The sequence below is a fragment of the Notechis scutatus genome, chromosome 3, assembly GCF_049901735.1.
Source record: "Notechis scutatus isolate UNSWTSFEM ecotype Mainland chromosome 3, rNotScu1.2, whole genome shotgun sequence".
NCBI classification, from domain to species: Eukaryota; Metazoa; Chordata; class Lepidosauria; order Squamata; family Elapidae; genus Notechis; species Notechis scutatus.
Window position 1 is genome coordinate 208160320 of NC_142011.1, and position 24489 is coordinate 208184808.

Below are 24489 nucleotides of genomic sequence, written 5' to 3' on the forward strand. Positions count from 1 at the left end.
CAACTGATGATGGATCATGAAACATTAACTGATTTTGTTTTTGCGTTTTTTTCAAAATTACTGCTCAAATGTCGAAGGAGGTTTGCTGGCAAATCTCTCCATCCTTGGCAACTCCAAAGTCAAATAATCCAAAGCTTGACTGATACCCCGGACAACTTCCGGATGAAAGCAACCAATTTATTCCCTGCAAAATAAAAACACCGTTCTTGGGCATTCTATGCAAAAAGGGAAGATCAGAAAAACAGGCGCCTGTAAATACCAGGCTCCCCAGAAATTATTTCTTTTCCAGCATTTCAAGAAAGGGATGGGAATTAAAGTTATTTTCCCCACTCAAAAAAAAATTGGGGGGGCGGGGAAGGAGCCATTTTTGCTCAGCCTATGCACTGCAGACCATCAAGGTCTGCTTAATTGCAAGAAATAACACAATTGGCTTAATAAAATTGTGCAGAGGGAGTTGCATCTCCCACCTATCCGTTCTTCAGAAATAACCAACGTACTTCTAGATCTTCTCAGGGGTTTCCAGAAGCCCAACCCTGAAGGAGATGACCAGTTGTGAGCGCTCCATCACTGGAGGTTTTGAAAAAGAGGTTGGACAACCAGTTGCCTGAAATGGTATAGGATCTCCAGCTTGGGCAGGGGGTTGGACTAGATTATATAGCGGTCGCCAACCGGTGGGCCGTGCAAAATTTTGGTGGGCCGCAGAGAAATCTCACCCCCAGAGCACACACCCCCCCAAAGCAGTTAGTCCAGGCAGCACAAGGCTGCGCGGCCCACATGGCCCGTGGGAACCCTCCCCTCCCACTCCCTCCTTACCCAGCAAACCTGCCTGCTAAATTGCTATTTTTCCTTTTTCCGACCATCAGCTGTTCTGCTGTGCCGGGAGATTTAGATTAGGTCGGAAGCAGGAAATGGTTGGATTTCTTGCTCTCTAGCTAGTCTTTAGATCTTCGGCTCTGATTTTAAGCACAGCCGAACCTCCCTTAGGACTGAAGGTTTGCTTGCAAGCAAATTCAGTGCAGACAAATTTGAGAGACTGAGCTAGCCGATGGCAGATAGATAGATCACTGAATGATTCTGTGAGCAACTCAATCTGCCTGCCTGCTTTGCCTGATTTGGGGTAAAAGTTGCTCTTTTTTAATAAAAAAATTCAATATTTATAAAAATATTTATAATATTTGCATACAAGCCATGCCCAGCCAGTCACATGACCACCAAGCCACACCTGCAAATTAGGCCACGCCCACAGAACCGGTTAGTGGTCCTTGGGATTTAAAATTATGAGTTTGGTGGTCCCTGAGGTCCAAAAGGCTGGCGACCCCTGGACTAGATGACCTCCAAGGTTCCTTCCAACTCTGTTATTCTAAAAAGAAATTGTAGCCCCTGCACACCCTCCTCTCTCCCTTCTAACACTGATGATGTTACCTAGACTGGTAATGAAATGCGTGCGCGCTGCATTATGAACGCACACACTTTTGGCACGCAACGATGAAAAGGTTAGCTATCACTGGACTAGACATACTCAGTTCCTGCTTTCCCAAACGGAAGCCAAGGCCTGCAAACGATCACGTGACCGAGTGTGCCCTGTGACTGCTATCTGGGTCACAGATTCTCCCAAGCTCCTAATAACACAATTTCGACCCGCAACTGGATTTCCCTTCCAGCTTCACCATGAGCTCGTGGTCTGCAGGCGCTCCCGAGAAGCAGCCCATGTTCTCTGCGCTTGCAGGAGCATTGCAAACCTGTGCGTTCTGCACAAGGTTGGATGGAAGCCACTCATTTCAAAGATGTTGCCAAGGGCTCCTGTCTCCCCACCTCCACACACACACACACACACACACACCACCTCTTCAAACACCCGAATAAGCAGGAAAAACTGAGCAAAGCCCTTCTAGGACCAGAGATGCAAGTCATTTTTCTTTAAATAAGGAAGGCGCCTCTGGAGAAATGCCCAAATTGCATAATAACAACCTTGCCCTTCTTGAAGGACATAGCAGAGGCTGTTAGATGCCACACAGAGCCGGGGGAATGTCGCATTCCCACGTTAGGAATAATGGAATTGGAAGGGGCCTTGGAGGTCTTCTAGTCCAACCCCCTGGCTCAAGCAGGAGACCCTATACCAGCTTTAAGGCTTGTGGACTTCAACTCCCAGAATTCCTCCTCCAGTCATGTTAGCTGAGGAATTCTGGGAGTTGGAAGTCCACAGGCCTTAAACTTGCCAAGTTTGAAGACCCTTGGCCTAATGCAATGGAGAAGCCATAATTGCAGCGGAGTCTTATTTCCTCTGTTGGCTTCACCAGGGGTCTCCAAACTTTCAACTTGTGGACTTCAACTCCCAGAATTCCTCCTCCAGTCATGTTAGCTCAGGAATTCTGGGAGCTGGAAATCCACAAGTCTTAAACTTGCCACGTTTGAAGACTCCTTGGTCTAGTTCAGGGGTAGGGAAACTTGTGGACTTCAACTCCCAGAATTCCTGAGTGAGCCATAAAAGGTTCCCCATCCCTGGCCTACTGGTTTATTAAACAGTCCCATTCCAGTCAAAAATTGATTTCCCTCACAACTGTTAGTAGGCCAGGGATGGGGAACCTTTTATGGCTCACTCAGGAATTCTGGGAGTTGAAGTCCATAAGTGATAAAAGAGGCCAAGTTTCCCTACCCCTGATCCAGTTGAATGAAAAGAAGGACCAGGGGAGACATGATAGCAGTCTTCCAATATCTCAGGGGCTGCCCCAAAGAAGAGGGAGTCAAGCTATTCTCCAAAGCACCAGAGGGCAGGACAAGAAGCAATGGGTGGAAGCTGATCAAGGAGAGAAGCAACCTGGAAATAAGGAAGAATTTCCTGACAGTGGCAGTTTAATCCGTGGATACAACTTGCCTCCAGAAACTGTGAGTGTTCCAACACTAGGAGTTTTTAAGAAGAGACTGGACAGCCACTTGTCTGAAATACTGTCGTATAGGGTTTCCTGCGTGTGCAGGGATTGGACTAAAAATTCTCCCAGATCCCTTCCTTTTCTCCTCTCCTCTCCTGCCCTCCCCTCTCCCTATTCCATCCCATTCTATTCTAGCCAAGAAGGTGCATTCGAACAGGAATATATGGCGACCAGCAAACATCCTGGTATCAAGATTCCGGCAGTTCCTCCCATTGAAATCCTGAGTCTCGAGCCAAATTTCCAAAACTGCAAAAGGATTTATTGGGAGTTAACATGTCTGGCACTGCCTGGGTGTCGCCGACTCTGAGACACATAATTCACTGTTCACCCTTGACCCTGGTTTTCCCCCCACCCCCTGGGTGTATCGTAATTCATATTCTCCAATGGGACACCTCCCTAGCCCAGAGTCATCAATCAGGCTCTCCAGTTAGAATTTTCCACGGCAGAAACTTCGGTCACCTAGTTACCATCTTTGAAAACATTTATGGGATGCACTTTCGGTTTGCAAGCAGCTGCATTGCTCCCCCCTCACTTTCTGTTGGCAAAAGACCCTAGAAATGTTTTGAGTTGACATCTGGCAATGGAGACATGGCTCAAGAATGAAGCGTCCACTTCTATGCCAGGTGTGCGGGAATCAAGGAGGCTGGGCTAATTCCTCCAAGGGTTCCAGAATCAAACACAGATAGTCCTCGACTTACCGCAATTCATTTAGCGGCCGTTCAAGATTGCATGGGGGGGGAAAACAAACAAACACGACTTGCTTTTTTTCCACATGACCCAAGTTCACACAACCCAAATTCGGATGCTCGGTCACTGGCTCGTACTTAGGACAGGGTTGCAGGGTCCCAGACATGGGGTGTGGGGTGGGGGTGTCATGTGATTTCCCCCTATTGAGACTTTCCGATTCACTTAACAGCCGCAGGACTCACTTAAAACAACTGCAGGGATTCGCTTAGTAACTGGGACAAGCCAGGTCACAACATGGCGCCAAGTTCACTCCACGGGTGTCTTGCTTGGTGAAACTGAAATTTGGGGTTCGAATTGCAGTTGTAAGTGGAGGACCGGACTGCCGGCACGTGATCTAGTATCCCGCCATCCTGCAGAGGAGTGCTTGAGCAAAACAGCCGTTACTCGGGGGGGGAGTGAATTTTAATTAGCAGCTCCTCTCTCGTGTCTTAGCTGTTACCTAAGCAACCATCTCCAAGTAAGAGAGGCCGAATTAATCCAGGTGGCATCTGGATCCCATCTCCATCCATCCCTCCTAAGATACTTTTGGGTGGGGGGAGATTGTCCCCATGTAAGCGCGATGGAGGGGTTATCTGTGTTGTGGCCTGTCGGCACCAGGTGCCTCCAACAGCCAAATATGAGGAGGAGGAGGGAGGAGGAGGAGGAGGAGGAGGAGGAGGAGGAGGAGGAGGAGGAGGAAGCGTGGGAGTCAAGGTCAGCATCAGGACAACCTGGGACCTCCGAGGCAGAAGAGGGAATGGAGCTGGCAGAGAGAGAGAGAGAGAGAGAGGCAGAGCCTGGGCCATCCCTAAGCCCTCAGATGGGGTGGAGTCGGCTGATGAAGAAGAGGAGGAACAGCCGAGTCGAGTGCCTGACATGTGGATGTGCAGAAGGCAGAGGAGAGGAGAGCAGTGGAAATCTATGGGCGGCCTTTGGGACGGAAGAGCCATTGCTGCTAGCAAAGCCCCACCCTAGCTCTGGGGATATAAGTCAGGGGCGGAGACGAATAGGTGTGGCAGACAACTCTTCATCTCCCGGCCGGACAGACTTGTAAGTGAAAGTGTTTGGCCTGTCGGCCGCTGGCCTCTCCAGCAGCCAAATCAGAGGAGGAGGAGGAGGAGGAGGAGGAGGAGGAGGAGGAGGAGGAGGAGGAGGAGGAGGAGGAGGAGGAGGAGGAGGAGGAGGAGGAGGAGGAGGAGGAGGAGGAGGAGGAGGAGGTGTGGAAGTCAGGGTCAGAATCAGGGCAACCTGGGAACTCCGAGGGGAAGAGGAATGGAGCCTGGGCCGTCCGTCAGCCCTCGGATGGGGAGTCAAAGGCTCCCAGGTATGGAAGTGGCCGATGAAGAAGAGGAGGAACAGCTGAGTCCAGTGCCTGATGCACAGATGTGCAGAAGGCAGAGGAGAGGAGAGCCGCAGAAGGCAGAGGAGAGGAGAGCAGTGGAAATCTATGGGCCGGTCCTTGGGACGGAAGACCCGCTGCTGCTAGCGAAGCCCCACCCCAGCTCTGGGGATAAAAGGCAGGGGATGGAGACGAATAGGTGTGGCAGACAACTCTTCATGTCCCCTGCCAGACAGACTTGTAAGCCTGCGGCAAGAAAGAAACTTTTTGCCGGGGCTGCTGGCGCTCCTAATAAAGGAATCTTTTGAGTTGACTTCAGAGGGTCTGTCATGTTTGGGAAGCTGGGTCAGAACCCTCAGGCTCCAAAACGAGGGGGATGCCTTGGTTGGAAGGCCAGTGATGGCCTCCCTCAGTTGAGACGGGCCCCATACAAAGGTCCCGCCATCCCTGGTCCGAAGAAGTCCGACAATGCTGGTTAATCTCTGCCCGTGATGGACGTGCACCTCACCTCGTGCGAGGCCGAAAGTGACAAACTTTGCAGGGGCTGAACTGCACAACTGTCACCAAAGATGCTCTTTTTCAGGAGGCAACTGGACTTTGTTTTTTCTTCGAAGACATTTTGCTTCTCATCCAAGAAGCTTCTTCAGTTCTGAGTTAGAACTGCTCTAAGCTAGAGCTCAAGAAGCTTCTTGAATGAGAAGCGAAACGCCTTCAAGGAAAATCAAAGGAAGTCCACTTGCCTCCTCAAAAAACACCTTTGGGACAACCATGACATGGATGACTGAGAGCCTCTGCAGTTAACCTTCACCATCTTTTTTCAAAAGTCGTATTTTGCACCTCTGATCGTCTTGGGGCTTCTCTTGGTGGTCTCCCATCCAACTGAATTTGACCTTTTGGGGTGGAAGAAGGGCAGCTACCTCCTGGCCCAATGTCAACACAGCAGCGGGAGGACTAATCCATGGAACAACTTGTCTCCAGAAATTGTGGGTTTTGTAAGAAGAAACTGGACAGGCATTTATCTGAAATAATAATGGGGATTCCCGCCTGAGCAGGGGGTTGGACTAGAAGACCTCCAAGGTCCCTTCCAACCCTGTTAACTCTGCTATTCTGCTAGTTAAATGGATCGATGAAGCAACTGCATTCAGTTAATTCCACAGTGCAGCCTTCGGCCCCATTTCATGTGTCCTCCATCTCTCCTCCAGAGAGAGAGAGAGAGAGAGAGAGAGACCAGAGAGGGAGAGAGAGGGAGAGAGAGAGAGAGAAAAGAGAGAGAGAAAAGAGAGAGAAGAGAGGGGAGAGACCAGAGAAAGAGGAGAGAGAGAGAGGAGAGGACAGAAAGAAAGAGAGGAGAGGGAGAGAGAGAGAGAGAGAGGAGGGAGGGAGGGAGGGGGAGAGAGGGAGAGAGAGAGAGAGAGAGAGAGAAACCAGAGAGGGAGAGAGAGGGAGAGAGAGAGAGAGAAAAGGGAGAGAAAAGAGAGAGAAGAGAGGGGGAGAGACCAGAGAAAGAGGAGAGAGAGAGAGGAGAGGACAGAAAGAAAGAGAGGAGAGGAAGAGAGAGAGAGAGACAGAGGGAGGGAGGGAGAGGAAGAGAGAGGGAGAGAGAGAAACCAGAGGGAGAGAGAGAGAGAGAGAGAAAGAGAGAGAGAAGAGAGAGGGAGAGACCAGAGAAAGAGGAGAGAGAGAGGAGAGGACAGAAAGAAAGAGAGGAGAGGAAGAGAGAGAGGGGGAGGGAGGGAGGGGGGGGGAAGAGAGAGAGAGAGTGGAGAGGACAGAAAGAAAGAGAGGAGAGGAAGAGAGAGAGGGGGAGGGAGGGAGGGGAGGGGAGAGAGAGAGAGAGAGAGAGAGAGAGAGAGAGAGAGAGAGACTCAGCCGTCCATCACATAAGCTCAAACAAGTCAAGATGGCGACCACAAGATGGTGGCCTCGAGGCTCCGCCCACCTGCTCTCCGAAAAGCACAAGGCCAGGCCTTTTAAGCCCCTCCTTTCAACTTTGGCCTCAAGAACGCCAGGCCATAAAATACGAACCACAAACGCCTTCGGGGGAGGGGGGGAAAAGGAGCTTGAACAGATAATGCAGGTACGGCAAGGTACTCAGGAACTGCAACAGGTGGAGCTTCCCAAGCCCACTTCCAAGCACAACTGTGTTGCATTCCACGATGGTGCGAGTTCTCCCAGGCCAAAAATAATGCCGGGAGAAGCCTGCCGGGAGGCTTCCTGGCGGAGCGTGACGTGACCGCTCATCAGGAAAGAAATAAAGCCTCCGAGCTGCAGGATAGTTGGCAGCAGATCCCAGATCCCACATTACCTTGTCCATCCGAATGATGGAACCGCAGACTTGAGGGGGATTTTAAATCAACCTGCTGCGCAGTGCAGGAATTCATTTTTTGAGCATGGGTTTTCGCTGGTCTCGATTCGAATTAGTCAACCTTAAGTAAAGGTAAAGGTTTCCCTCGCACACAAGTGCTAGTCATTTCCGACTCTAGGGGGCGCTGCTCATCTCCATTACAAAGCCGAAGAGCTAGCGCTGTCCGAAGACACCTCCGTGGTCATGCGGCCGGCAGGACTAAACGCCTTCGAAAATGCACGGAACGCTGTTACCTTCCCACCAAAGGGGCCCCTATTTTTCTACCTGCATTGGGTACGTGCTTTCGAACTGCTAGGTTGGCCGAAGCTGGGACAAGTCACAGGAGCTCACTCCGTGACGCGGCGCTAGGGATTCGAACCGCCGAACTGCCGACCTTTCGGATCGACCAGCTCAGTGTCTTAGCCACCGCATCCCTGGTAAGGCAAGGTAGCCAACCTTACCTAGAGGGAGATTTTGAGAAGTAGGTCATCCTTGACATGCGGCCGTTCCATTTAGTGACTTTCAAAGTCAGAAGTGCTTTAGGACCGGTGTGGCTTTACCAAAGCCTCCTAAAATGGTATTAACACTTCACGTGACCTTGATTGTATCCCTCGGTTAATGCAATGTAGGATTGCATTGGCTTTTTTGGCTGCTGCAGCACATGGCTGGCTCCTATTTAAGTAACTGTCCACTAGGGACTCCAAGGTTCCTCTCTTGTAGTTACTACTATTGAGCCAGGTACCACCTACCCTATACCTGTGGCATTGGGGATTTCCTGCCCAAGTGTAAAACCTTATTTTTATCTACGCCGAATTTCATTTTGTTAGAGAGGGCCCAGGATTCACGTCTGTCAGGATCTTTTGGGATCTTGAGCTTGTCTTCTGGGGCGTCGCCTGCAAATTTGAGTTCCCCTTCGATGCCCTCATCTAGATCGCTTGTGAAGATACAAACGTCATGAACTTCATAATGGAAATAATAAAATATTTCCATTATCGTAAATAATGATCGAGTGGTGCAGTGGCCTAGAGGTGGAGCTCTTTTGATCCGCATATTTCTCTCTCTGGGCACAATGAATATATATATATATATATCTACTCCGCATTGGTGACAGGAAGAGCATCCGGCCAATAAAAACTCAGCTCCATTGCCCAGACTCCACCCCACAGGGGATTAGGGGGTAATTTAAAGATGATGATGATCATATATAATGAACCTCAGAAGGGTTCCTGTACCTCCAAGGATGCCTCCAACTGCTTCTACAATTGCCAAGCAAAAGGCCACTGCGAAACACATCACGTTTCTTCCTTAAAAGCTTCCATGGAACGTGAGGAAGCTCAAAGCATGAAACCCCCAAATGTCTGGATGTTCCCATTTCCCGTGAAATCTCATCACCGAAGCAAGCAGAATAAATTGCATAATAAACCTGTCTTCTGGAAGCATTATTGGTTCATACTTTCCAGCCAAACAAAATGTACCATAGTTTAAAAAAAATACGTTCTTAAAAAAGATTCACTCCCACAGCCTTAAACACACGTCGGTGTCAGGCATTCAACGAATCTCGTAGCAACAGAAATCAGATATTTTCTGTTCGGAATATTATTATTATTTTTTAAAATGTTGAGGAGAAAACAGAAATCACTTCTGAAAGGTTGTGCGAGGATGGCTGGGGAATTCTGGGAGTTGAAGCCCATGTATTAGGGGAATTAGGGATACGAAGGATGGTTGCCAGAACTGGGTATGTCTAAGTTAATGAAAAAAAAAAGGACTGGGGCGACACGATAGCCATCTTCCAATATTTGAGGGGCTGCCACAAAGAAGGGGGTGGGTGGGTCAACCCATTCTCCAAAGCAACCGAAGGCATCATAGGTGGTACCTGGATCAATGGTAGGAGAGGGATCTTGGAGTCCTAGTAGACAATCTGTTAAATATGAGCCAGCCGTGTGCTGCAGCTGCCAAAAAAAAGCCAACACAATCCTAAGCCGCATCAACAGAGTGTCAGAGCGTTTGCAGAATGACTACTACTACTGTGAGACAATCCAGGGGCAAAACGCAGCATACAGAGGCTTAGATATTTAACAGTGGTTTATATACAAGACAGAAATATGGTAGGCAAAATACCTTACCAGCAATCAAATCTTCTTCTTAACTCTACATGGAGAACTCTTCAGTGGATACCAGACACAATGAGAGAGAAACACTCCCTCTAATGGCTGCCTTATATAAACACCTCTTAAAGGGGTAAAGACTTCTGTGAACTCATTCTTCGTCTTAAAAAGGGCAATACCCATGCTATGCTGGTTCATCCTTATTGCATCAGCCTTACATTGCATCAGCCTTACATTGCATCAGCCTTACTGTCAGGATTCCAGCAGTTACTCCAATTAAATCATGAGCCTCGAGACACACTCCCAAAACTAAAAAGGATTCATTAGAAGTTATCATTCCGGCATTAGCCTGGGCGTAGCCAACTCCGAGATACGTAATTCACTGTCACCCTTGATCCTGCTTCCCCCGCCCCACCTCTCTGGGTGTATCATCCAACGAAACACAACCATAGCCAAGAGTCATCAATCATGCTCTCCAATTAGATTTTTGCGTGGCAGAAGCTTCAGTCATCTAATCAGTCTCTGAAGAAAATATGAATGGAATGTACTTTCGATCCCACACTGCCGCCTGCTCTTTGAAACTCCCCCGCCCCTTCTTTCTGTTGACAACTATAAAACGTGTATACAAAATGTTTTAGGAGTTGACACATACACTGCATCAACCTTACATTGCATCAGCCTTACAATAGCTGGCAGCTATTAAATCTTATACCTCAACACAGAGGGATAGAATCAAGATCACGTGAAGTGTTAATACCGTTTTATGATGCCTTGGTAAGGCCACACTTGGAATCCTGCATCCAGTTTTGGTCGCCACGATATAAATGTTGAGACTCTGGAAAGAGTGCAGAGAAGAGCAACAAAGAGGATTAGGGGACTGGAGGCTAAAGCATACAAGGAATGGTTGCAGGAATTGGGTACGTCTAGTTTAATGAAGAGAAGGACATAGTAGAAGGACATATTTATAGACATAAATCCAATATTTAAGGAGCCTGTCCAAAGAAGAGGGGATCAACCCTTCACAAAGTACCTGAAGGCAGGACAAGAAGCAACAGATGGAAACTAACCAAGGAGGGAACCAACTTGGAACTAAGGAGAGATTTCCTGACAGTGAGGACAATTAACCAGCGGAACTCCTTACCTCCAGATGTTGTGAGTGCTTCACCACTGGAAGTTTCCAAGAAGAGATTGGACAGCCATTTGTCTGAAAAGTTATAAGGTTTTTTGCTCGAGCAGGGGGTTGGACTAGAAGACCTCTAAGGTACCTTCCAATCTTATTATTTAATGTTCTTCTTTTCTCCAAAGCACCAGAGAGCAGGACAAAAAAACAAGATGGAAACTAATCCAGGAGAGAAGCAACCTAGAACTAAAGAGAAATTTCCCGAGAGCGAGAATAATGATCAAACGCCTTGCCTCCAGAAGTTGTGGATGCTCCCAACACTGGAAGCTTTTGAGAAGAAATTGGGCATCCCTTTGCCTGAAATGGTACAGGGATTCCCTGCCTGAGCAGGGGGTTGGGCTAGATGATCTCTGGAAGGTCCCTTCCATCTCTGTTGTTCTGTTATTTTTGAAGCCTTGGACTGCCTCACTTTTGCAACCTGGAGGCAATGAATGAAATAAATTTCTTTTCCCTGCGCAGTGCAATTCCAAGAAACTGGCATTTACTTCCTGCTAACCCTGAGAGCAGAAGGCAACAGCGTGCTCCAAGACAGGATGTTTTTAAGAAAAAAACGGGACAACTATTTGTCCAGAATGGTATTGGGTCTTCTGGCTGAGCAGTGGGTTGGACTAGAAGACCTCCAAGGTCCCTTCCAACTCTGTTATTGTCATGCCCCTGTTGGAATCTGATTCGGAGGGGGAGGCCGAGCAGCTGACAGGGAGTGGGAGTGTGGCTCTGGTGGCTGTGGAAGAAACTGAGGAAGGGGCTCAGTCCCGCTGGGCATTCAGAGGAAGACCCAGGCCCACCCCCCCTCTTCATCCTAGGACACGCAGGGAGAAACGGAGAAGGGAGCAACATGGCTTATGGGAGAGGAAAGGGACATGATTCCCTTCATTAGCTGCAGCTGGGAAAACAAGATTTAAAAAAGGCGTTTGCGCACAGCACCTTGCAAAGCGTGAATTATCTTTGTTTGTAAAGTCTTATCTGGGTTCTGACGTCCTCCCAACTGTGTGTGTTTCATTATCTTTTGAAGTCTGCAATTCCTTATCCTGCCTTGTCTCGTTAATTGCTGCAGCTGTGGTTTGTGTTGGTTTTTATTTATAATCTATATGTACTTTGGGTTCGGACGGAATTTCTTCCCTTTAAAGATTGTTCTTGGGAGAGTTTTTCCTCCAGCCGATAACTGGACATGGGGGGCCAAGTTGGAGGAATTAAAGGGACTTTACCTACTTTTGTGACTTTGTTGCTTGTGTGCCACACCCCTTGGGGTCATCACACTTATTCTGTCTTCAAAGCTGAGAAAGACAGATCCAGATCTCGCAGCCCAGGAATTTGATTGATCTGCCCCCTTGACCGGGATAGGTCTGACTTCGACCCAGACCATGTGGGCAGAGCTAAAGGCAGCCAAAGGAAGGAACATCTAAATCGGGTGTTTTGGAGATACTGGCAGTCGTTGACTTATAACCATTTGTTTAATGATCGTTCAAAGCTACATCAGGGGAAACAAGGGACTTACGACCATCCTCATAACTATGACGGTGGCAACACCCTCACAGTCCCGTGATCAAAACGCAGGCCCTTGGCAACGAGCTCGTATTTATGACGGTTGCAGGGGAGTGTCACGGCAATCGCAGTTTATAACTTATGCCAGCCGAAATTCCAACATGCGAAGTCAATGGGGGAAGCCCGTTTCGCTGAACGACGTGAATCATTTAATGGAAATGATTAGTTGTCAGAACAACTGGATTAGAACGATTAGCTAGATAATTAGAACAATGAATCAGTGGGATAACTTGCCCCCAGAAGTTGTGAATGGCTCAAGACTGGAAGTTTTTCAGAAGAGATGGGATAACCGTTTGTGTGAAATGGTAGAGGGTCTTCTGCCTGAGCAGGGGTTGGACTAGAAGACCTCCAAGGTCCCTTCCGACTCTGTTATTCTATTCTACTCTATTTTATTCTGTATTGCATTGTTCTATTCTAAACCTGATTCTAATTCTAGTCTATTCTGTATTCTGATTCTAACTGCATTCTATATTTTATTATTCTATTCTAATTCTATTGTATTCTGTATTTTATTATTCTACTCTATTCTAATTCAAATTTTATTCTATTCTATTTTTTAACAGCCAAAAAAGGCACAAAATTGGGCACAATTCATTCAACAACTGTCTTGCTTAGCAACCAAAATTCCATGTGATTTAGTATCAGCTGATACTAAATTCACCCTCATTCAAATCAAAAGTCTCTAGCCGCATCTCAGAAAAAGTAAATTGGTTTATCAGAAATTGCCGTGTTGGTGTGTGGCTGGGTGCAGCTGATACTAAATCACATCACACATTTCCCCCTTGACCCTGGTCTTCCCCCTCACCCCCTGGATGTGACTTCTCCAATGGGACACATCTGGTCTCCAAGAGTCATCCATCATGCTCTCCAATAACCTTCTTATGCGTCGACAACTTTGGGCTGCCGAGGTGATTATCTAGGCATTTCAAGAATGTCTTGTTTTCCCCCCACTCCCTTTTTCTGGCAGCTAAAAAGACCAAAGGAGTATCTTTTTAGTTGACACTGCGGTTGTAAGTCAAGGACTATGATAGACCATAAAATGGCTAGATTTGGCCAGTCTTGGTCAAACTTGCTCTCCAGGCCAATGCGAGTAAACCTGTGATGCGTAGCAAGCCTTCGGAGAGGTTTTTTAAAAAATGAAAAATGAAAATTAAATTCCACAATATTAGGACATTAAGTTGTTTTAAACTGGCTAATGAAGAACTACGGGGATGGGAAGAGTGCAAAAATAACTGTGAGCAAGCAATGTTATTAGCAGGGCTGTTTGCATTAAAGTCATAAAACACTGTTTATGGTAGCTATTGTCTAAATAAAGGCAACAAATGCTGTACTTTACAACTGAAAGGGAATCTTCAGGTAACTTAATATCTAATTAACAAGGAAAGTAAAGGAACCTGGCGACTTCAGGGCCATGGAGTTTCCTTCCTGGTAGCAATCAAAGAGCCTTTTTCTCCCAGGAAAACCTCAAGATAAGTTTCAGCCCTCTTGTGCCATCTTGCTTGTACCTGGGCAGGCAAGGTGTTCGTGGAGACTGCTGGTGTTTGAACCTAATCAATCAGAATAGAGTTGGAAGGGACCTTGGAGGTCTTCTACTCCAACCCCCTGCTCAAGCAGGAGACTCTATGTCTGTTTGGATAGTCTCTGGATGCGCTCTGCTCTGGTACCATGCTGGCTTTCGAGAGGCCCAGCAGCCCTGGAAAAAGGGGAGGTGACCCAGAGAGAGGGAGAGAGACAGACTATTGGATGGATGGATGGATGGATTGGGTGGATGGATTGAGTGGGATGAGATTGGGTGGCCCTGCACCCCTGGAAAAAGGAGGTGGTGACCCAGAGAGAGGGAGAGAGACAGACTATTGGATGGATGGATGGATGGATGGATGGATGGAACAATGGATGGATAGATTAAAAATAAATAAGAGACATGGATGTATGGATGGATGAATTGGGTGGATGGATTGAGTGGGATGAGATTGGGTGGCCCTGCACCCCTGGAAAAAGGAGGCGGTGACCCAGAGAGAGGGAGAGAGACAGACTATGGATGGATGGATGGGATGGGATGAATACATACGATTAAAAATAGAAAGACACGGATGGATGGATGGATGGATGGATGGATGGATGACATGGATGGATTGGGTGGGATGAGATGGGATAGGATAGATGAACAGACGACAGAAGAGAGATAGAAAGACTGAGAGACAGAGACACACACGGATGGATGAGATGGGATAGATGAACAGAGATGACAAATAGATATGTGAAAGAGAGAGAGAGACACACAGATGGGTGAGATGGATGGATGGGTAGGTGGGATGGGATGAAATGGATGGGATAGATGAACAGATAGATGACAGAAGAGAGATAGAGAGTCTGAAAGACACACATGGATGGGTGAGATGGACGGATGGGATGGGATAGATGAACAGAGATGACAAATAGATATGAGAGACTGAGAGAGAGTCACAGATGGGTGAGATGGATGGATGACAAGTAGATGAGAGGGACTGATACACAGATGGGTGTGATGAATGGATGGATGAAATGGATGGACAGAAAGATGATAGAGATGAGATAGACAGAGATTGGTAGACAGACACACAGTTGGGTCGGATGGATAGATGGGTGGATGACATGGATGGATGGGTGGAATGGAAGATGAATGAATATAGGTGGATGGAGAGAGAGAGAGAGAGAGAGAGAGAGAGAGAGAGAGAGAGAGAGAGAGAGAGAGAGAGAGAGAGAGAGAGAGAGAGAGATAGAAAGAGAGAGATGGATGAGATGGATGGACCGATAGGAAAGAAATATATAGGATAGAAATATAGAGATGGATGAGATGGAGGAAGGGATGGGAGATGGATGAACAGATGAGATAAGAGATTGGTAGATACAGATGGGTCAGATGGATGGATGACATGGATGGATGGACAGGAAGAGATGAATAGAGGTGCATGGAGAGAAAGAGAGATATAAGATAGAAATATAGACAGATGAGATGTAAAGATAGACAGGCAGGTAGATAGATAGAAATACTGATTTATATAGAGCTTTAAACAGATGAGATGGATGGATGGACAGAAAGGCAGACACTTCTGTCCACCCCATGGTTTAACAGGCCTGAACCGGACAAAACCACGAGGGAGCATCCCAATTAAATCTATGTGACCCAGAGTAGTGGTGGTGATGTTTTTCAGCTGAGAAAGCCGCTTACATTTTTAGCCATCTACCGAGAAAGTGCCTTGGCGTATGTGTGTGTTGCACACAGAAGTAATTTATATTCAGGCAGAACTAAGTGGTCGATACACAACCACACGAGACAGATGGAGAAATGTCAGCGTTAAGGAAAAATAAAAAAAAATGGAGGCGGCACTGCAGCGATTCATCTACCTAAAACAAAAACAGGGGAAAGGGGATTAAAGTAGATTGTTTGCTTTGTGTTCTTCCCGAGCGATACCTCAAAAGGAAAACTTGACATGACAGGTACCGACAGGTAATACCAGCACCTGCAAAATTAAAATATCCCAAGAAGGGACGCAATATATGTTACAGGCCAATCAGCCTGCTGTCAATACTTTTTAAAAATGCAAAATGGGCCTAAAGCGACTTGGTGTAAACGCTTTAAAAATAGTGGGACAATTATAGAGATACAGAACCATTAAAACTCGGACCACACATTTTCCGAACAGTTTTTATCCCAGAGCTATAATTGCACTTAACAATGAACGTAAGGACCACCATCAGTGAGCTGCTGGACAGAATTACTTGGTCTGTTGTGTGGATGCTGGTGTGTTTTTAGGAGGTGGGGAACCTTGGCAGGTGGGGTGTGTTTGGGGACTGTTGTGTGTGTGTGTGTGTGTGTTGGGTCTGGTCTCTGGGTGTTATGTGAATTTCCTTGTATGTATATACCGTATATATTCATACAATGACAATGAATAACTATTATTATCATTATTACTATTACTATTAGTCAGTGACGATGGTCAGAATGAAGTCAAACTGATCTTACTTCATCTCATGATCAGGTGATCAATCTTAGTAGCTTGCAGGTATGTGTTCGACATAATATATCCTGGCCGGTAAATGATCTAAATGAGCTGGCTGGGGAATGCTGGGAGTTGAAGTCCACAGGTCTTCAAGTGGCCAAGGTTGATAAACACTAATTTAATAAAATATCACACTATGTTCTGAATGCAAGTGTGGGCAATCCAGAAAGGATTGGGCAACAACCAAACCATTATTTGGGGCTAACATACAGAAATTCTAATGTATTCTGATAACCTAGCTTTATTACAGATGTTAGAAATACTATAATCATGCAAAAGTGCCAATGGATCATATGTTGTAGGTGGCAGACCTAATCTTTATGCTCATTTTAGACTCTCCCGTTATATTACGTCTAATTCCTAAGCACGTTCCTGTGACACAGACTGAATGTTAATATAAATATATGAATATATAGCATTGAAGAGTCAATTTAGTCTAGGGGTTAAGATGTTGACCCACAAACCAGGAGACTGTGAGTTCTAGTCCTGCCTTAGGCACAAAAGCTGGCTGGGTGACTTTAGGCCAATCACCAGGAGATAGTGAGTTCTAGTCCTGCCTCAGTCACGTAAGCTGGCTGGGTGACTCTGGGTCAAACACCAGGAGACGGTGAATTCTAGTCCCGCCTCAGTCACGAAAGCCACTGGGTGACTTGGTCATTCTTTCCCAAGGTTGTTCTTGTGGGGAAAATAGAAAATAGGTATAGCATTCCTTGTAGGGAATGTTAGGTATGTTCGTTACCTCAGGTTATTTATAAACGATAAAGGTGGGATAAAAATTCAAACGGACGAATGAAAAGGAAGACAGGGAAAAAATGCTTTCGTAGTTTTGCAAGGGCGTTACGGGAATGTCATGTGAAAAACCACCGGGAGTACAAGCTTTACCATGGGGTAAAGCTTCTCTACCCAAGAAAGCAGATTGTGTAATGCAGAGCAACAACACAACAATAGCATACTAACTCGATACCCGTGCTTCACTACGAAACTATGTGGCCGGGCTTAGTTTTTGGGGAGGAAAATAAGGGGCAAAATTCCGCCTCTGCCTACCAGTATCCATCGGTATTCACCTAGCTGGTGTCCTGTCAGTTTGTAAGAGAGTTGAGGGCTGTCTGGAAACTGAAACAGTATTTGCTGTGTGAGCAAGGAGACAGCAAGGAGCCTGGGTGTGGCTTAGCTCAACTGTTTTGTACACAAACTGAAACTCCTCTTCTCTGTTTGTGTTTTGCATTTGGAAGAGATTTCTTTTCAGGTGGGGTGGGGGAGTAGAACTCCTTAGCATCAGAGAATAATAATAATAATAATAATAATAATAATAATAATAATAATAATAATAATAATAATAATAATAATAATAATAATAATATAGGAAATACTCTAAATGCTCTGATGGTTATTTGGAAAAATCCTTTCTTAGTGAGCCCCTAGAAGCCAAGAGGAACATACGGGCCCAATTTCAAGTTTGTAGGCTTTACGGTTCTGGAGATTTTGTGATGATGCACGAGTGGTATTTCGCTTTTATATGGGACTTCCTTCAGATGGGATTCCACGTCCCAATGCTTCTCTTCCACCATTAAAAACTCCACAAAGAACCACAAAGTTTGACTTCCGTGTCCCAAAAGCCACATCGGTTCTTCTTGAATCTATGGAGCAGAGTTGGATGACTTCTCCACATGAACTGGACTTTGGCAAATCAAAGAATAGTTCACGTACACCTCTTCCAGCACCTCAGAAGTTCTTCTTCGTTCAACATCGCCTCTACCATGGGCTCCTCGGAAAGCTCTGCAGATGTTCCTCAACCGTGATTCGGAGAAGGCCTGTCCACAACAAATTGGGAGTTTGGGTCTCCATCTCAGCTACTATTTCTTCTACAACTAAGATTCCAGATAGCTAGTTTGGAAGAAGAAGAAGAAGAAGAAGAAGAAGAAGAAGAAGAGGAGAGGAGGAGGAGGGAGGAGGAGAGAGGAGGAGGAGGAGGAGGAGGAGGAGGAGGAGGAGGAGGAGGAGGAGGAGGAGGAGGAGGAGGAGGAGGAGGAGGAGGAGGAGGAGGACGACTGGATCCTTGGTGCATAATTTAATTTAAATTTAAGTACAGTATTAAATATAATAAACAGTAAATATTTAAATGAGGTGCTCTCTGAGCTTGGTTGTTTTCTTGCAGACGTTTCATGACCCAACTAGGCAACATCCTCAATGCTAGAAGGGAGAAGGGTTTATAGAGAGGAGGAGGAGGAGAAATTGGAGGAGGAAGAGGAGGAGATGTGGGGAAGAGGAGGGCTGTGGGGTCCTGGATGCTCTCCGAGCTTGGTTTTTTTCTTGCAAACATTTAATGACCCAACTAGGTAACATCATCAGTAGTAAAAAGGAGTGGGGTTTGTGGAAAGGAGGAGGAAGAATGCTGTGTCTTCTTTGATATTTAGCAGAAAGCTGTAGGATGGATAGAATCCACGTGTTGGCATTTTAACCATCAAGAAATTCAAATTGCTTTGAACAGTGAAAGCAGAGGAGGAGATCGGAGATGCTGGATGATGGTGGCTTGAGGTTGCAACCATCCATGGTCTGGGGCAGGGGTCCCCAAACTTGGCCCCTTTAAGATTTGTGGACTTCAGTGGCTAGCTCGAATTATTAGTCAGAGGGGACAATTTTGAATTAATAAAATAAGGATTGATAAAATTGCAAATGTGACAGAGAAAGGTAATATGGGAAATGAACATAGAAATGAGATGAGGATTTTAGATAACATTGTAAAATAAGATATGAGAATATCCTAAGAAAAATGAAACAAGCTATAACATGAATTGGATAAGTTTAATAGTCAATACTAATAAGGGTAATGTGATATGAAATTGAACAAATAAAATGAATAGGTAACTATGGTCATGTTTGTATTGAGATGTGAAACCTGGAACCACGCTGCTTGCCAAATGAGACTTTATTTAAAAAAACAAATTGGAGAGGAAATTGAATAATGAAATTACTAGGTATGTCTGATATGGTGGTTGACACTAGGAGAGAGTATTGAAATGGTGAAAATAAGCAATGAAGGATTATGATTTAATGTGAATATGTGTATTATGAGATATTTGGTATTAAGTTGGCCTATACTAAAATGTATGATATATTGATGCTACGTTGTTGGTGTATTGTGTATGTGTAGATTGAAATAAAAAAAAACTTGATTATAAAAATAAGAGACTTATGGACTTCTGGGAGTTGAAGTCCACAAGTCTTAAAGGTGCCAAGTTTGGAGATCTCTGGTCTGGGGTTTAAAAATTATTAGAAATAATAATTTAGGAGAAGACTGAAAGGACCATCATCATCTCCAACTGCAGGACGAAGACCTCTTTTCCACATTTCATTTCCAACCTAGAGAGTCCATAGCTTTCTCCTGCCAATCAACGCCCGCCATATTTGCCAATGTTACACAGTGGACTTCCTCAATTTACCGGCAGAATTGAGGTCGCTAAGGGAGACCTTTGGGAAGCGAGCTTTTGGCCACCTCTTACCAACTTTTCTCGCCACCTACGTTAAGTGTATCGCTGCCGTTGTTAAATGAGTTGAACGGGTCACTAAGTGAATCTGGATTCCCCAGGCTTGTCGGAAGGCTGCAAAAGGGTGACCCCGGGACGCGGCGACCGTCATAAATATGAGCCAGTTGCCAGGCGTCTGAATTTTGATCACGTGATCACAGGGAATGCTACAATGGCCGTAAGTGTGGAAAATGGTCATAAGTCACTTTTTTCAGGGGTGTTGTAACTTTGAACGGTCACTAAATGAACAGTTGTAAGTCGAGGACTCTCTGTGTACACACACACACACACCGAGTACAGGTAGTCCTCAACCTATGACCCCAATTGAGCCCAAAATGAGTTTTGCCCCATTTTACAACCTTTCTCGCCACCATCACTAAGTGAATCATCGTGGTTGTTAAGTTAGTCACACGGTCGTTAAGTGAATCTGGTTTCCCCCATTGACTTTGCTGGACAGAAGGTCACAAAAGGGGATCACATGACCTCCCCAGGGACGCTGCAACCCTCATAAATGTGAGTCAGTTGCCAAGTGTAAGAATGTAAATCACATGACCGTGGGAAATGGTGCAACAGTCATAAGTGTGAAAAATGGTCATAAGTCACTTTTTCCGGTGCTGCTGCAACTTCAAAATGGACACTAGATGAACCGTTGTAAGTCGAGGACCATCTGTTTAAACACAGTACAGGTGGTCCTTGACTTGCAACCACAACTGAGCCCAATTTTTTTTTTGCAAAGTGAGGCAGTTGTTAAGTGAGTTTTGCCCCTTTCTACGACCTTTCTCGCCATCGCCGTTAAGCGAATTCTGCATCGTTAAGTAACGCCGCGCTGTTAAGTAAATGTGGCTTCTCCATTGAAAAAAGGTCGCAAAAGCGGGGTCTCATAAACACCGCCCTCCAGGACATTGCAACTGTCATAAATACGAGTCAGTATGTCAAGAGGCTGAATTTTTGGGATGCTGGAACGGTCGTAAGTGTGAAAAATGATCGTCACTTTTTTCAGTGCCATTGTAAATCTGAACGGTCACTAAACGAGCCATTGTAACTCGAGGACTACCTGTATGAGACACACATTGTTCACCGTGATGAAATGGCAGAGGAGAGCCGCCTTTCAATCTCCGTCTTTTTGATCCTGGCATAAAAATCCAAGGCGCCCCAAATCACCAACTTTAGTTTTACGTTTTTAAGGACGGGGGTCCTTTTTAATTCAAATCCTTGCTTCAGAGACCGCCAACCCACCGATCAAGCGACCTGCTTTGCGTGAAGCCCGAAAACTTGGGAGGAAAAACTTTCCTGAGGCCACGGCCTCACTCACTAAATCGGTAGCTTTAAATCTCTCTCGTCCCTTTTGCTCCAATCTCACACGCTCACAGCAACAAAAAAAATAATCTGCTAAAGATCCGTCCAACTTAATAGCTGTGGCTTGACTGTCTCAATTTTTTTTTTAAATGAATACAGGTAGTCCTTCACTTACGACCACAATTGAGCCCAAAATCTCCATTCTTAAGCAACACAGTCGTTAAGTGAAGTTTGTCCCTTTTTATGACCTTTCGGGCCTCAGTTGTTAAGTGAATCGCTACCAGAGGTGGAGCTCTTGCCTCACAATCAGGGGGGGCTGTGAGTTCGATCCTAGCTAGAGGCTTATATTTGGAATAGACTCTCCTGCTGGAGCAGTGGGTTGGGCTAGATGACCTCCAAGGTCCCTTCCAACTCTGTTACTCTATTCTATCTGGAAAGTGCGTTAACCCGGTTGTTAAGCAAATCCGGCTTCCCCATCGACTTCGCTCGTCGGGAGGTTGCAAAAAGGGGATCGCGTGACACCCCTTCCCGGGGACACTGCAATCGTCACAAATGCGAGTCAGTTTGCCAAAGGGCCTATATGTTGAGCACGTGACGTTAAGCGTGAAAAAATGGTCAACCGTCGTCAATGAGAATCAGCTGTCAAGCATCCAAACACAAGTCGCGTGACCCTGGTGATGCAGCCATGGTCATAAGGGTGAAAAGGGGCCACGAGTCACTTTTTTTCAGTGCCGGTCACTAAGCGAACTGTCGTAAGTTGAGAACTAGCTGTAAACGGTTTCTTCAGTTCAGAGAGAGGGCTGCATTTTTTTGCAATAATTGATGCAGGAAAGGGAAAAGTTGGAATGGGGATAGATTCTCTAACCCCCCCCAACCCCTCCCCCCAAATGCCTAAAATCAGCCAATTCTTGCTGAATTTAAGCCCTAGCTATGCAAACTGCAGGAGTGTCGATTCCACCCCTCTCCCTCCCCGGGGGCCATTAGCATCTGACAGCACAGATGCAGACCAAGGCAGCAGCATCTTGCTACGCGTTCACACTCAAAGCAACAACAGGGCCCCCATTTAAGCCAGACTCTCTCCGCACAACCACACAGGATGTGTGCGCCGCCTCCGAGAGCCAAGAACAGGCGAGGTTGCCATCCATCCAGCTGGGCCCCTTCCAAAGCTCCCGACAGGCCAGAGGTAAGATGGGTGTCAATTGGCCAGAGTGCCACCCGAGCCACCTGGCCCTTGCATAGGCAAGCCAAGATCAGATCCCGGTCTGCTGGGGTTTTTTTTGGGGGTGTTTAATAGGGCCAAGCATGATTCCCTCCCTACCCCACCCCACCAAAAAAATCAGAGCAAGAGAACGAGCGAGGGATTTGCAAAGCTGGCGCCTTGGAAGGAAACGTGCCAGCTGCATACCAATCTTCGCCCTTGGGTGCTCCAAGCGTGTTCAGGGCTAAGCCTCCACACACACACACACACACACACACACCACCACCACCACCTCGAATGCCAACCTTTGCCCCCCCTCTCACTGCACCACCAGGCCGCTGCAGCCCACCCAAGCCGCAAGAAGGCCGGTGCCCACATTCGCCTCTCCGGGTGCAGAAGCGGTGCCACCATCTCCGAGGTCCTTCGCGCACGGAGCTCCGCGTCGTCCTTCAGAACGATGGGGGCGGGGGTGGAATCGGAGCGAGGCAAACACCCCCCCGCGCCACCAACAAGCCCCTTCCTTCCCCACTCCTCTTCCTCCTACCCCCTTCCTCCACCCTGCAGTCTCCATGCCTTTGCACATCTCCGCAAGAGCTTCCATCCGCCCTACACACCCCTCAGCCCCACGGGCTGGGGCCCAAGGAAAAAGACCCTTCTACACACACACACACACACACACACACATACACAATAAACACCCCCTCAGCCCCAGAGCCCCCCACCCCACCAGGCAACAGCCATCCTGGCTTGCAATATACATATATACATATATATACATACATACACACATACATACACACATACATACATATACATATACACACACACACACACACACACACACAAACCAGCAGGAAAGCATGCCAACCCTTCAGAAGGAATTGCTTGCAATTCTCCTCCACCCTCCTCAAAATCGATTTCTGACGGGGGGAAGACACCCTTAAATAACCCCCACCCCACCCCTGAAGCCCTTCCCCCCCCGCAAGACACTAAGCAAAGCAATCTGGCAGAGAGGGGGAGATGGAGGAAGATGCACCTGCTGGAAAGGGATGGGTGAAAGCAGGTGCTATGCCCAAGGGTGGGGGTCCCTCCAAAGAGGGGGAAAGAGAGGGGGGCTAAGGTCAGGGAGAGGAGGAGGAGGAGAAGAGGCCAGGGCCAGAAGTGGAGGGGAGGGGTATTGCAGAATGGCCCCCAGGGAGCAAGATGGAGTGGGAGGGTGTCCTATAGGGGAGCAACATATGGAGTCCCCCTCCCAAGCAGGAAGAAAAGGGGGACCCCAGGGCCATCGAGAAGGTCCTGTCCTAAAGGGTCCTGCCCCCCCCACATACACTTTTGCAGGTCAGCTGCGAGTGGGGGACGGGGAGAGGAGAAATATTGGGGTGCAAGGGAGGGACATACCTGGGTGGGGCTCTGGCTCTGGGGGCTCGTCCCAAGGGGGAGGAAGGGGCGGGGAGGAGGTGGACGCCTCCCCCCGCAAAATTGGAGAGGAGGGCGAGTCGAGGTGGGGAGGGGGGAGATAGATGGGGTTCCAAGGCTGCGGATGATGGGAGGCGGGGTGAATCAGGCAGCGCAAGGGCAGGGGAGGTAGGGCTGCTAGTGGAGGGGACCCCAGCCAAAGGATGAGCGGGGGGGGGCTGCAGCGGCATCCCGGTGGGGAGGGGAGGGGGGTCCCCATAAGGGGTCAGGAGGGAAAGGGAGGGGGGGTGTCGCGGGAAGGGGGTCTTCCCTACCTCTCCGCCATCTTCGCCCCGGGCCGGCGGGGTGGTCACCGGGCGCGGCGAGGGGCGGCGGCCCCCTCCCGGCAGCCCATGGCCCCAGCAGCGCCGCGGCTCCCGCTCCGCCGCCGCCGCCTCCCGGCCACCGACTGACCAGAGCGCCGCCGGCACACACGCTCCGCCCCCGCCGCGTCCCGCCGTCACCACCGACAACCGGCCGCAGCCAATCGCCCTCGACGAGGGGCGGGGCACAGCTGGACCGGGACCGCCCTCTCCACTCCGTCTGCCCCCCCCGCCGCCCGCCCGAAGCCTCACGGTAGATGTAGTCTCCGTCGCCTGCGCCGGCGGCCATGTTAGGCCTGGAGCTGGCTAGGATAGAGGCGCTCTGCCCATGCCCAGAAGCCCCTCCCTTAGAGTGTCGTTGTTTTAAAGGCTTCCAGGCTGTGCCTGCAGGTTGCCCTAGTAGCCCTATTCAGTGTGATTTGTTTCTCTTCTTATTAAACCATGATTTGATCTATTGTGGTTTGTTGATTTCGTTGGTACCAGAAATTGA

At 47.6% G+C, this 24489-nt stretch overlaps 1 protein-coding gene across 3 annotated transcripts in view; it reads right to left on the bottom strand.

Annotated features, from left to right (window-relative positions):
* The window catches only part of ARHGAP39 (Rho GTPase activating protein 39), a 162227-nt gene extending 138155 nt beyond the window's left edge, over positions 1-24072 (bottom strand). For all 3 annotated transcript variants that reach the window (XR_015748307.1, XM_087958886.1, XM_087958885.1), the window contains exon 1: positions 23952-24072. Coding sequence is in view for 2 of the 3 variants with exons in the window: in XM_087958886.1 (XP_087815012.1) it covers positions 23952-23962 (11 nt within the window). In the remaining variant the exon portion in view is untranslated. The remainder of the gene's footprint in view (positions 1-23951) is intronic.
* Positions 24073-24489: the final 417 nt, after the last annotated feature.